The sequence below is a fragment of the Amblyraja radiata genome, chromosome 46 (assembly GCF_010909765.2).
Source record: "Amblyraja radiata isolate CabotCenter1 chromosome 46, sAmbRad1.1.pri, whole genome shotgun sequence".
NCBI classification, from domain to species: domain Eukaryota; kingdom Metazoa; phylum Chordata; class Chondrichthyes; order Rajiformes; family Rajidae; genus Amblyraja; species Amblyraja radiata.
Genome location: NC_046001.1, coordinates 7,545,234 through 7,558,273, shown reverse-complemented (window position 1 = coordinate 7,558,273; position 13,040 = coordinate 7,545,234). Strand labels below are relative to the sequence as shown.

The window sequence follows — 13,040 nt, the reverse complement described above, 5'->3', positions numbered from 1 at the left end:
TGGATGTACCTTATTGTTTTTCATCAACAATAAAGAATTTATAAATCAAAAGACCGTGTTTTGAAGATTTATCTGTGAAGAAGCTCTGAAGGTCGCCGACGGAGTTTGCATGTGTACAAAGACATTCCCCTTTAACCATGGAGCCCATTTAGCAGCTAGAGGGAGTAATCTCTTGAACGATATCAAAATCTGCCACTACAACTGCACCAGAATTAGATCATCCCATTTTGCAATTGGAAACCATAGTTTAATGCATCACACCGATTACATTAAGGTTAAGTATTATTGTACAGCTGCTGCTGTTTTTAGTCTTTTATCAGATCACTTCTAAATCAAAATTAATTACACGTAAATTACTTTTAGCAGTGTGAAATGGAGAAAACTGGTGCCAAGGGGCACAATATAAGTTTGCTCATTTATTTGAAACTCATTAAGTTAAGCATTCAAAAGGTGAAGTAATACACGAGTTTCAAAGGCAAAAAGCAGATCGAAGAGGCAGGATTAAGCATTATTTTCCAATGTTAAATAATTATTAAAAAAAGGGCCTTGACAGGGTGACATAGAATGACAAATCTCAAACGGGGTTGTCACAAAACGTTTCGAATCCTCTGTTCTAAAATATTGGCAATGTAGGCTGTCTGTCTCTGCAGAGAGGGGTACAGAGATAGACAAGTGAGGCATTAAGAAGATAGACACACAATGCTGGAGTAACTCAGTGGGACAGGCAGCATCTCTGGAGAGAAGGAATGGGTCGGGTCGAGACCCTAGAAGAAGGGTCTCCACCACGAAACGTACCAGTCAAAGTCGCTGTTTCAAAATATGTTTCAGAGAGGTGGGTTCCTGAACACAAAGAGTGTCAAATGCTACGGGGAGAAAGAGGGAAGATGATCACATGGAGGATCCGCCATGATCGAACGAAATGGCAGGATGTGCTTGGAGGGCCGAACGGCCGGCTTGTTTTCAAAAGTCAAAAACTGCACACGTTGTAAACACTTAACAGGTCTGGCAGCGAGAGAGAGAGAGAGAGAGTTCACTTGCGCGGGGTCCAGTATTGGGCGGCCGGGTGCCAGAGACTCCCGCCCGCCCGCAGCAGGAGCCGCTTCCGCTTCCGGCGGAGCGACCCTTTCACCCGGTCCCTCCTGCTCTCCGCTCCCCCCGGCTCGTGTCGCTGCTCCACCCGGTAAATGAACCGCGGGACACGGCGTCTGGGAGGGAGTCGGTAAAGATACTAGAGCAAGATTGACGATAAGTTGCTGCCGCTCAGCTCCGGGCTCCCACAGGCCCCTGGCAGGTGACTGCTTATCGTCGCCCTGTTGTCTGACGCCGAGGATCAGCCCCGGGACCCGCCGCCCACTTCACGGCCTCCGCTGAAAACGCGGCGGCTGCGGGTCCCGGGAAGGGGGGGGGGGGGGGTTGTCTCTGAGCCGCAGTTGGTGGCAATGTGTGACTTATTGTCCTTTCAGTTTATTTAAACTACATCACAAAGGATGAGGGGGGATCTTATAGAAACATATAAAATTATAAAAGGACTGGACAAGCAGGATGCAGGAAAAATGTTCCCAATGTTGGGCGAGTCCAGAACCAGGGGCCACAGTCTTAGAATAAAGGGGAGATCATTTAAGACTGAGGTGAGAAAAAACATTTTCACCCCGAGAGTTGTGAATTTGTGGAATTCCCTGCCACAGAGGGCAGTGGAGGCCAAGTCACTGGATGGATTTAAAAGAGTTAGATAGAGGTCTAGGGGCTAGTGGAGTCAAAGGCTACGGGGAGAAGGCAGGCACGGGTTATTGATAGGGGACAATCAGCCATGATCACAATGAATGGCGGTGCTGGCTCGAAGGGCCGAATGGCCGCCTCCTGCACCTATATTCTATGTTTCTATGACCCGTAATGTCACCAGTTAACACTGCTGTCCGCAGGTTGAGGCTAGGGGATAGTTATGGTTTACGGCGGGTGCTGGAGCTGCAGGGGGTTATAGTGCCTTAATTCTAATCCTGTTCGTTTGCTTTTAAGGTTTGAACAGAGGAAAAACATTCCCTGCGCTCATAGAGGATTTACATCGCAAAGGTACATTTAAGACTCTTATTAAGTCATAAAAGCAGAATTAGGCCATTCAGCCCCATCAAATCTACTCCACCATTCAATCATGCTTGATCTATCCTTTCCTCTCAAACCCATTCTCCTGCCTTCTCCCCATAACCATAACATTCTCCCCACACCCGTACTAATCAAGAATCTGTCCATCTCCGCCTTAAAAATACCCAATGACTTGACTTCCACAGCAGGCTGTAGCAACGAATTCCAGATTTGCCACCTTCTTACTAAAGAAATTCCTCACCTACTTTTAAAACCCTGTTTGCGTGGTGCAGTTCTATATTGTATTAAATAATATTGAAATTTAGATGGTAAGAATGGCCCATGACTACAAATGTTTTGGAAAAAGGATATGACAATCTAATAAAAAAGTTTGGAAGCCACTGTTATAAGAGTTGTACAACACAGAAACTGGCCCTTCAGCCTACCATGACCACACTGACCTTTTTACCACTAATCTATTTGCCTGCAATAGATTCATATTCTTTTATGCCTTGCCCGTTTAACTGTCTGTCTAAAATGTCTGTAATTGTATCAGACTCCACCTCCTCTGACAGGTATCAACCACATGCTGTGTGGAAAAAAAAAGTTCCCCTTGGATTCCCTTTAAAACTCATTCCTCTCATCTTAAACCTATGCCTACTTGATATTTGATTCCCCTACTATGGGAAAAAGATTCTAACAATCCACCCTGTCAATGCCTCTAATAATTTTGTATATCACTATTAGGTCACTCTTCAGCCTTCTTCACCCCAGCCTATCTACTCTCTCACCATAAAGTCCTCCTATCAAGGCTGGTAAATCTCCCAGGCCACTCTTATTGGTCTTAGTACCATAGTAACTGATCAGATGATGTGGCTGTGATCATGGTAAGCCTCATATCCGTGGTTGGAATCTAATTGAGAGCATTCTTTGGGATAGAATTCACTCGTATTTGGAGAATGGGCTAATTAGCGACAGTCAACATGGCTTTATCCACAGCAGGTCATGTCTTACTAATTCGATTTTTTTTTTGAGGTTACAGATGAGGGTAGTGCGTGGATGTTGTCCACATGGATTTTAATAAGGCTTTTGATAAAGTCCCTCTTGGTAGGCTGATCCAGAAGATTAAGATGCATGTGATCCAGGATCTTTTTGTGTCCATCTTGTTACAAATGTTGACCTCGCTGTCATCGTCCGTCCTGAAAAGGACACAAGCTTCCAGCGACAATCAGTGGAAGCCATCACTTGTCGCAATAGATAATGGTGGTAGCAGAATTAGCTCAGGATACTGCCAGTTTCCAGAAGCGTGGACGCTTCTGCTGTGGGGCCGTGATCCAGGGTGATTTGGTTATTTAGATTCACAACTGGTTTACTCACAGAAGACGGGGGGTTGTGGTGGAAGGGTGTTATTCAGGCTGGAGGTTTAAGGCCATTTGCGTCCACAGGGATCTGTGCTGTGACCTCTGTTGTTTGTGATAGTATATGACTTTGATGCAAGGATAGATGACACAATAATTGGTGGAGTTACAGACAGTAAGGATGTCAAAAGTATACAGCAGGATATAGAACCATAAAGATGGCAGAGAAGAGGGAGATGGAGTTTAATCTGAGCATGCGCGAGTTGTTGCGGTATGGAAGGTCGAATGTAACAGGAAGGTATGGCAAGATTTGGGGGTTCGAGTCTATAGCTGCCTCCGAACTTTTTTAACCAGGGTTGAAATGCCAAAGATGAGAGGGCATTTATTTAAGGTGAGAGGAACAAAGTTTCAATGAAATGTGTGGGGCAAGTTTTCTTATAAACATAGAAGGTGGTGGGTGCCTGGAACCATGGGCGGAAATCGCTATAAAAACACAATTTCTTAGCGGCGCGCACACGAGGCTTTGGAGGCTTCAGCCATGGAGCCCTGTGAACGGTAACAACGGGAGCTGACCTGGTTGGTGACCGACTCCAAACTCCAGAAACAGCAGCTTTGTCCGCCCCAAATCGTGGGGCTTTAATCGGCCCGTTCGCGGGGCCTTTCATCGCCCGGCGGGGGATTCAACATTGGGTAGCAATGTTACAAAATTTTGAGATTTTAAAAATCAAGTCTGTAATTTATCCCATCAGATAAAGCATAAAAATAAGTTTAATTTGACACCTAATTCACTTTCATATCTCAAGTATTTAAAAAGTTATGGCCATTTTCATACTGGGAAATGAGCATCTTGTTCCCTATTGATTTTCTATGGACATAACAAAAAAGCTGTGATCGTGAACAGTCAAAAGCCCATAACTTTCTTAAAAATTAAGAGAACTGAATGAAATTTTCAGTTATCATAGATTGAAGCATTCTGAAACAAATATAAAATAATCTTACTTGGATGACCTGAAATTAAAGCATATAATTAGTTAGTTACCTAATTGTAGCTAATTTCAGACTTCAATTACTAGATCTAAACATCTATCCATTTCTTAATAAATGATTAACATTTTTAAATAGCCTAAATGTCCAAATAATATTCACAAATAATTCACAATAAAACATGATTTTTAAATCTCATTTACATTAATTTATAGGCCAAATGGAAGGAATTTAGTGTTTAATTGCTGTAAATAAATGCCCATTTAAATCAGCTTTCCAGTGGGTCCCTGTGGAACGCGCTGGTTTAGAACGTTCACATTGCGGTAGATTTGTGCCCCAAATGCCGAGAAAAATACTGCGCGATATAATGGGGCCAAATTGAGCTACTCGCAATATTAAACTTAGTATAAAGGGATCTTTAGAAGCCCTTTTTAATGTAAAAATATACAACCTAACTTCTGCTATTTGCTTTATGAGACCCTGCGGTTGCTGGCGGTCGCGGGTTTAGAGATTGATTTTTAAACTACTATAACTATTATTCAAGGCCTTTAAACCTAATAATAGCTTTTGCGACGGGGTCTTCCAGCGATTTTTCGTTAATAATTAACTAGGCTGAACATTTTCGATTGGAACAGCTTAGAGAAAATCGCGTTTTAAACCCGCCCCCTCTAAACGGCGCCAAAATCGCGCACACCCTCAGCAGCAGATCTTCAACGACGCTTCAGGTAGGCTTTGCAACATACCTACATTGGGAGCCTCGTTCGCAGCAATTTGACCGCGCCGGGCGATGAAAAGCCCCGCGAACGGGCCGATTCAAGCTCTGCGGCAGGTTCTTGGAAGGGCTTTGCATCAAACAGTGGCTCTTGCCCACCAAAAAACATCGCCCCTCCCTGTTCAGGAAATGGCATGAACCAGTCATTGGGCAAGCGTTTGCTTTGGCTCTTTTCCTCATTAACTAAAGCTTGGTGTATGTATTTCAGATCTGTCACCATGGTGTCCTCTAAGAAATTAGCAGACATAGGTTACAGGATGGTTTCTGGCTCAATGATATTACTGACGGCGTATGGTGGTTATCTGTGCAGTGCCCGAGCCTACCGCTACTTCCAGACAAAAAAGACCTTGAAGGCAGCAGCTAAAGATCAAGCCAGTGAAATAATCAAGGACTAAAAGCTGCTCGTGTTTGGGGAACAAAGCTCCCCGCTTTGCAACATGTGAAAAAATATTTCATATTGTATATCCAATTCTAAAATTTTGTGCATCAGCTTTAAAATCTACTCATTATAAAATGTTTAAATAATTATTTAATATGATTTGTTTTGAGCTTTGTGTATTATCATTTTTTAAATCGGTTTTGTTTTAAAAGTTGAGTGGAAAATTCCTCCGTCCTCAGGAGAAGTGGTTAACGTTTCGGTCAATGACTTTTACCACTTCTCGTGAAAGAGTATATTGTCGAGTGCAGATGATGATTATGACGAGACATTGTTGGACTCTGATCTTATAGGTGTGGAGTAGATATGGGGGGGGGGGGGGGGTAAGGGGAGGGTAATGCAGTGAGTGGGTGGGTTAGGGGTTAGTTGGGGTGGGCCAAGGAAGGGCAAGTTGGGAGGGGTAAGGGAGATTTGAGGGATGGTGATGCTGTGCTGCTGGTGAGAGCAGAAATTAAAAATGAAAGATTCCATTTAAAATATTGAATTACATTTTTATTGCAATGTGTCCAGTAAAAAAAACATTGAATTAACAAGAACTACCTCCACCAACACATCCACAGCTTGTCATCTAGCAAACCACGAGTCTGTATTGATAAAAATTTTGATGCATTGATTCAAAATGCAAGGCAATTTCGGTACTTTAATTAACAAAGTTGTCCTACACTCTCCCCCACCCCTCCCCAAATCACTCTCGTTGCTAACGCCACTCTGATCTAGTCACTGGGGTGTTTGGCTCAGGAAGCAGGGTAGAGCCAAATAAATTCTCCTCAATCTTCCATCGTGTTGCAGCCTGGCCGAGGCTGATCAATAACTCGGTTTAATCCGCAATGCAGGATTGGGCTGAATCAAGCACATCAAAGCTGCAAAGTAACGTTCTATAGCAAGATTAACAGTTCAACACAAGAACAAACCAAATCAGGCAGTATTCCAGATCCAACACAACAGGCCTGGTAGACACAAGCCGGCTTTTGCCTCTGTCAGTAACCGTAACACCACAAGGGAATATGCAGAGTGTAACAAAAACTAACACCGTCCCCGACCCAAGCAGACCTGCATGGTTTAGCGGGTAGTGCTGCTTACTCAGCAACCCTGCAGGCTCCAGGTTTTGCTGGGTGGCACTTGTACAATTCACATACCTCACACAGGAGCTTGCAGTGTGATCCCTGGTATTTTTATTTTCTGTCAGGTTTTGTGCTCCCACATTGTTGATCAACTCTGAGCTCTTCCCGTTTTCTGCACTTTAGATACACATCGGGAAAATCGGTCACAAACGGAGCCAGTGGCTCTAGTAAATAAAAATCAGCTAATTCTATAGATTTTTATCCAATCAATGAAAAAAAAACCACAGGCACTGCAGCTTAGCAGGGTTCAAACCAGAGTGTCAGAGGTGGTGGCAATCCTAGGGCTAAAAAAAATCAAGGATAACATAATTGCTGTAAAGATATGCAGTGCCAAACCACAGTTATCTACCAAGAAACAGCAGTCAACATAGTACAAGCCATCAATAACAAGATAAATCTTACACATCACATACTTTAAGTTCAGTTACAGCATGACTGGTCCAGTAGAGTATTACAAAAATTAACAAGCAATCCATTCTAGGGAATGATATCAACTGCGTTTAATAAAGTAAGCATTGCCACACAGTCACCTTATCCAAAACAAGGTCCAGTTTGCAATTTTAAACTTTTATTCTAGTAATCTCCAGCTCAGTCAGTGGATCCATCAGTCCTAACTCCATCCCAGCTAGCATCATGGCAATGTAATCTAGAAACATCCACTTCATTCACAGCAATATGGGTGTCAGACATTTGAATCAGTTTCTGTGCAGACACAGGGTGGCACTATAAAAGTCAGAACTAAAAAAGTGACTGGATAGAATTTCTGGAGCAATGACCACTGTGTGATACAATATTCCATCACCCCATAAACAAAAGAGAAACAATGAGGAGCCCCAGCCTGGCTGAGCTAACCAGTGGAGGAAGACATTAGTATCAACTAGCACAAAATAGCAAAAATGAACGTATATTTCAACCGTACAATCACGGCACTTACAAGTGCCGTGCTCAAAGAGGAGTGAGGAAACACTAATTCAGTATCCTGTAAAATTTTCAAACTGTTCTCATTACTTAATCAACAACATCAATCTGCTTTAGTCACAAAACTCATTATACTTGCACAGGTGAGGTGTGCATTGTGGAAATAAAAGTATATCGTTTTCCTCCCAAATAACAGTTCCCACAGAGCTATAGCTTCCATTTGCCTTCCTTCCTTCCTTCCTCTGGTTGTGTCTAGTCGGGGAGCAGCCAGCCCACCAGCCCAGCTCAATAATGTGCCTGATGGATCATGCTCAAGAGCACAGCAGTGGGGTGGCCAGAGCAGAGACAGAAGACAGCATCAGAATGGAGCAGGGACAAATCATCTCATTGGGGCTGCTGTGCACAAAAACTGGCAAATCAAGACCACATCTGTATGGGTTCAAGTATGACCTCAGACAAGATAATACAACATAGTATAGGGAGTACTTTACACCAATTTCACAGGTCATGCTACCCACAACAATGTTCCCTCTTAAAGATCCAATATGACAACCTGCTTGAACCTGATTCTTCCAGACTCAGTGGCAAATTTGACCTGATCCAAAGCGGGCAATGTCATCTTCACCAGGTTACAATGTAGAATGCTCACAAACTTATTACAGAATTCAAATATCTTCAATTTCCTCCCATTTCTCCATTAAGTAGTCCATGAACTGGCCCAGCAGTCTCACTTAATCAACAGTTTGAAGATAAACCAGAGTTTAGGGTTTCCACACAATCACCAGAGCAAGATGCTATGGGCACAGCACACAGCTTCCTCCATAAATCCAAAAGGGAAGGGCAATTGCAGAAGAGTAATTAAAAAAAAAAATCCTATTCATTTTATACCCCACAATGAAGATTTTTTTTTTGTTTTTGTTTTTAAATCAGTGTTATTTGTGATTGTGATTGCTAAAATACCAAACAAAACAAACGCAATCCTGTAGTTTATAAAAGGTGGCTTATACAGTGGACTTTAAACAGTCCTGTCCTGAAGACACTTATTATTAAAGTTCTGCCTCAGCAAGATAAGCCGGCAAACAGTTCAGCTTCTGGCCAAGGGCTACATGGTTTTAAGGCATCTCTCACAATCCTTTGGATGTTGATCAGCAAGAATAAAACCACTTTGAAAGGATTTTGAGCAGATTCCAGCAATTGTTTGCAGGTCAAATTGCACTGAACTTACTGTGGTTTTTTTTGCTATAGATAAAGAGTCCAAACTGACACCTTTATGGTCATTCCACATTAGGGTCCTTGCTAGAGTTCAAACTGCAGAAAGCAACACAAATCAGTTCACATCCTAATCAGACAGAGCTTGGGCTGGCTGGTTAGAAATACAGCACAACCCATTTACAAATGACATTTTCTATTTTCCCCAAAACACAAACTCATCACTGCTGCAGAAACTGTGTTCTGGGCAGATCAATATTTTAACGCACATCATTTAAAAAATCCCCAATAAACACACAACCAATAATAGCCAAATCGGTGTTAGCAGGGTCTGCGGTTTACAGACCACCGATCAGGGAACAACACCAGTTACTGTCAGAGCTCAGGCCTCGGAGGACAAGCAAAGCTGGCGCATCTCACCGCAGTCAATGACAAGGGGAGCAGGATGGCACAGTCAGCAGAGGCTTCAAGTGCAGGCTAGCTGGGGGTCAAGGTTCCACTTTTCACGTGGGTGGGAGGTGGATCCTTGTATGGACAGCAGTTTACAAGAAACTATATTCAGACAGATGTCTCTTTTTTGCTAGACTGCCATCTTAATTTAATTTGGACCTGTCCATAGACTTGGCGAGGTGTGACACCCAGCATCAGTTGTGAAGATATCAAAAATCGCTTCTCAACTTCCAGAGCCTGATGTGGAATTTAAAAAAACTCTATTGCATTGTGTATTTGTATTACATCAATACAATTTCAGTCTTCATTTAAAAAAAATAATCAGGTTCACTTAACCATCTTCAAATTTCCCCCAATTCTGTATTTACACGGCGCCCCGCCAGCTTAGTCACCAGAACTTTGATCGTACCACTGCTGAAAATGATCATCTCTTTTCCTTTGAAGAGGCATTTGGCACAGCTGAAACCACAGTGCAAGGAGGGTCTTCTTTAAAGTTAAGTTTAAAAAGACAAATGCTGCAACTTGCAAAGTATTTTGGAAGAGTTATCACACAAACTCTAGCTTAACACAATCCACATTGAGTGAGACACCTGAACAGTTATTGCAGGGAAATGTGGAAAAGTTTAAAAAGCAATCTTGTACACCAGGAGTTCAGCAAGACCAGCATCAGATTAAAGCACCTTCTAACACACTTTTAAAATTGAAAATAAATCAAATTCAGTTGGGTGGATTGCTTTTTGCAAGGTAATTAAAAAAAAATTTAAATCTAGAGTCCTCCAGAGCAATGAAGCAACAAGAGGCCGTAAAACGTAAAAAAGTTAAACCGTCGCTCTGGGGAGCAGGAATGGGTGGAGGGGAAAGAGAAAGCAATAAAAAGTACATTAAATCTTTTACTTCAGAGAATTGTCTCTAGAAGTAGAAAAAAATTGTCCGTGAAAATTTGTCAAAGCTTCAATCCACTGTGGTAGCACCGGCAATGCCAGCCTTAAATGTGCCATGGAGCCAATGAAGAGCACCCGGAGTGGCCAACGTTATAGTCTCCTTCTGCTCTGCAAACCACATAGGACAAGACTGCATCAAACTGAAGCGAGTTAACCGACCACTCCATGTAGAAGTGAGCAAAGACATTTCCTCTGCTCATATCCCGTTTCCAGGCTTCTCCTCGAGACACACACATGCACCTGTTTCAACATTTAGTCAACAGTGGAATGACACTACAAAAGTGACCATTTGGACCCTTGCCCATGAACTCTCCTGATTTTTTGGATTTAGCAAACAACTATTCTTTTCTATAAAAATACCCATGCCAGGGTTGGCAAGTGCTCAGACACCAACCAATGATGCCACTCTGCCCAATATTCCCTGCATTACCACTCCACTTCATTCAATGCCCACCACCCGCAACTGATCACACAATCCCCACAGTTCAACTTGGGTCTTTCGTTTTGCTTATTTTCCCTCCGTCCCCCCTCCCCAAATCCAAAATAATTACAAAAATATAACGACAATAACACTGGCCTGAAATGTAAACTCAACCTTTAGCAATTCGACAAATTGCACAATCCCCATTGAAAGCTGTGCAGGTGGTTAAATGGGGGAGGAAAGAGGGGCCAGGCGCATTCACAGCACCCCCCCCACCCTTCTCATTTAAAGCTGCACTTCAATTTCTCATATTGCTAAAGCAAAAACAACGAAAGATTTCAAAATGACTGGGCACCTTGCAGGTGTACGTTACCGAGCAGACAGGTGGGCTCAGATCCCATGCAGCAACATACAGTTCTTTATATATCTTTCTTTTAAAAATAAAAATGTCCAGTGCTGGGAAGTTTTCCATCAAGGTTGTCCTTTCTGTACCTCACCCACGTTACACATAGTCCGTGAGGACGCCATGTAATGGTCTCCCACCCATGTTCCAGTGGTTAGATGCCCGTTGGTCCCATTTGCATTGGTGGTTCCTTTGAAAGGGCTGTGGTGATGAAGCTTTGTGCCATTGGTCAAGGCGTCCTCCTCATCGGAGCTGCTCTCAATGTCACTGCGATCGTCCTTGGAGACCTGGATGGAAGAAAGAGTTGGAATACTATTTACCCACCACTGTCGGCAGTTTCAAAAGCCGGAATCGGGCAATACAACCAGCATTGGTCCTAGGCTACAAACCAAGATTAAAAACTTTTCTTCGATTTCAGTCGAAGTTGGCCACCGAAGGAGTTGGCAGAAGATTCCAGATGCTTCACAGGGATTCACCACCGGCATTCACCCAGCACCACCCCTCACCCCCAGCAGTTATCCAGCCTCCCCACCCCACCGGTCAACCTCTGAGAAACTTAAGTCAGCAAGAGAAAGTGAACACTTTTGTAAAGACTACATTTTACTGTATCCTTTGCACCAGACTCAGGAACAGCTTTTTCCTCGCCGTTATCAGACTACTGAACGGTCCTGTCAGAAGTCATTTGTGATTTAATAAGAGTATTCAAGAGGGTCTCGATAGCGATAGAAGGGAAATAAACCGTCTCCATTCATAGAAGAATCAAGAGCAACGGGACAAAATTAAGGCAAGCGGCAAAATAAGCTAAAGGAGACGTAATAAAATATTTCCACACAACAAGCAGCGGCGATTTGGAATTCACTTTAAATACAAATTAAACAAAAAAAATTACAGATGCTGCAAATCCAAAATAAAAGCTGAAAATGCTAGATACACTCAGCAGGTCAGGCAGCATCTGTGGAGAGAGAAACAGAGTTTCAGGTTTTTTCAGTGTCTGGATTCCAGATATAAATGTCACTGCCTGAAAAGGTGGCAGAAGCCAATGCTAGCACTTATAGAAAGGGACTTTAACCAAAAAAATGTGCAGGACTCTTGTGAACAGAGCTGTGGGAATGGACTGACTAGATTGCACATGGTGATGGGTCAAACGGCTTCCTACACTGCGGTTCCCAAGCAACACCAGTTTAAAACTTGTGAATTTATAATCAGTTGAAGACAAAGCCAGTTCTGCAGAACACTGATAATCACACTTTAAAAATAAAAATCATAAGCAATAACTGAGTGTTGTTATATGGTTGGCTCTTTGAGAAAGGGCACAGCAGGTAGCAACTCAGAAGTCTCATTCACTCTTGGATTCGCTGGCCACATCGATGCCACTAGCACCAGTGGACCAGCAGGGGGCATAGAGGGTGTTCCTGAGTCTGGTGCAAAGGATACAGTAAAATGTAGTCTTTACAACTGCGGGTTTGGCGGGCGGCACCGGGAGCCCGCGGGTCCCTGGAGGGAGACCGCTTTTCGGGGCTTCCGCAGCGGCGACTTCTCCCGCCCGAGTTGCGGGGTTGAAGAGCACCTGGAGCGGGGCCTTACAGCACCGCCCCGCGCAGCTTGGAATGGCGGCGGGTCTCTGGAGCGCACGCCGGGGGCTCTAACACCAAGACCCGGTGCGCGGCCTTGCATCACCCGGCGTGCCTTTAATGGCTGCGGGACAATTCGCCATCGCCCGCCAGGGGCTTTGACTTTGACATCGGGGGGGAGAGTGCAGTGGAGAGAGAAGTTTTTTTGGCCTTCCATCACAGCAATGTGATGGATGTTTATGTAAATTATGTTGTGTCTTGGGTCTATTTGTTTGTAATGTATGGCTGCAGAAACGACATTTCGTTTGGACCTCAAGGGGTCCAAATGACAATAAATTGAATTGAATTGAATTGAATTGAATTGAATTGTCCTTGCACAC

The 13,040-nt window shown here is 43.4% G+C and overlaps 2 protein-coding genes across 5 annotated transcripts in view; one reads left to right on the top strand and one right to left on the bottom strand.

The window, feature by feature from the left end:
• The first annotated feature begins 1,046 nt into the window (after nt 1–1,046).
• LOC116968845 (cytochrome c oxidase assembly protein COX14 homolog) lies at nt 1,047–5,724 on the top strand. 4 transcript variants are annotated; one of them, XM_033015816.1, is made up of 3 exons: nt 1,047–1,180; nt 2,014–2,067; nt 5,399–5,724. In XM_033015816.1, exon 3 carries the CDS (start codon nt 5,409–5,411, stop codon nt 5,583–5,585), a length of 177 nt encoding a protein of 58 aa, XP_032871707.1. In that variant the 5' UTR covers nt 1,047–1,180; nt 2,014–2,067; nt 5,399–5,408; the 3' UTR covers nt 5,586–5,724. The 4 variants fall into 4 exon arrangements, with proteins under 4 accessions (XP_032871707.1, XP_032871706.1, XP_032871703.1 ...); XM_033015812.1 differs by having other exon boundaries at nt 1,118–1,291; XM_033015813.1 differs by having other exon boundaries at nt 1,120–1,245; nt 2,013–2,067.
• A 372-nt stretch (nt 5,725–6,096) lies between these two features.
• The window catches only part of LOC116968839 (ceramide synthase 6-like), a 77,676-nt gene continuing 70,732 nt past the window's right edge, over nt 6,097–13,040 (bottom strand). The window contains exon 10 of the mRNA XM_033015803.1: nt 6,097–11,376. Within this exon, the coding sequence (XP_032871694.1) occupies nt 11,158–11,376 (219 nt within the window). The 3' untranslated portion in view covers nt 6,097–11,157. The remainder of the gene's footprint in view (nt 11,377–13,040) is intronic.

Excerpts from the sequence above, each read along its gene's own strand:
- LOC116968845 (XM_033015816.1), top strand. The coding sequence starts at position 5,409 with ATGGTGTCCTCTAAGAAATTAGCAGACATAGGTTACAGGATGGTTTCT.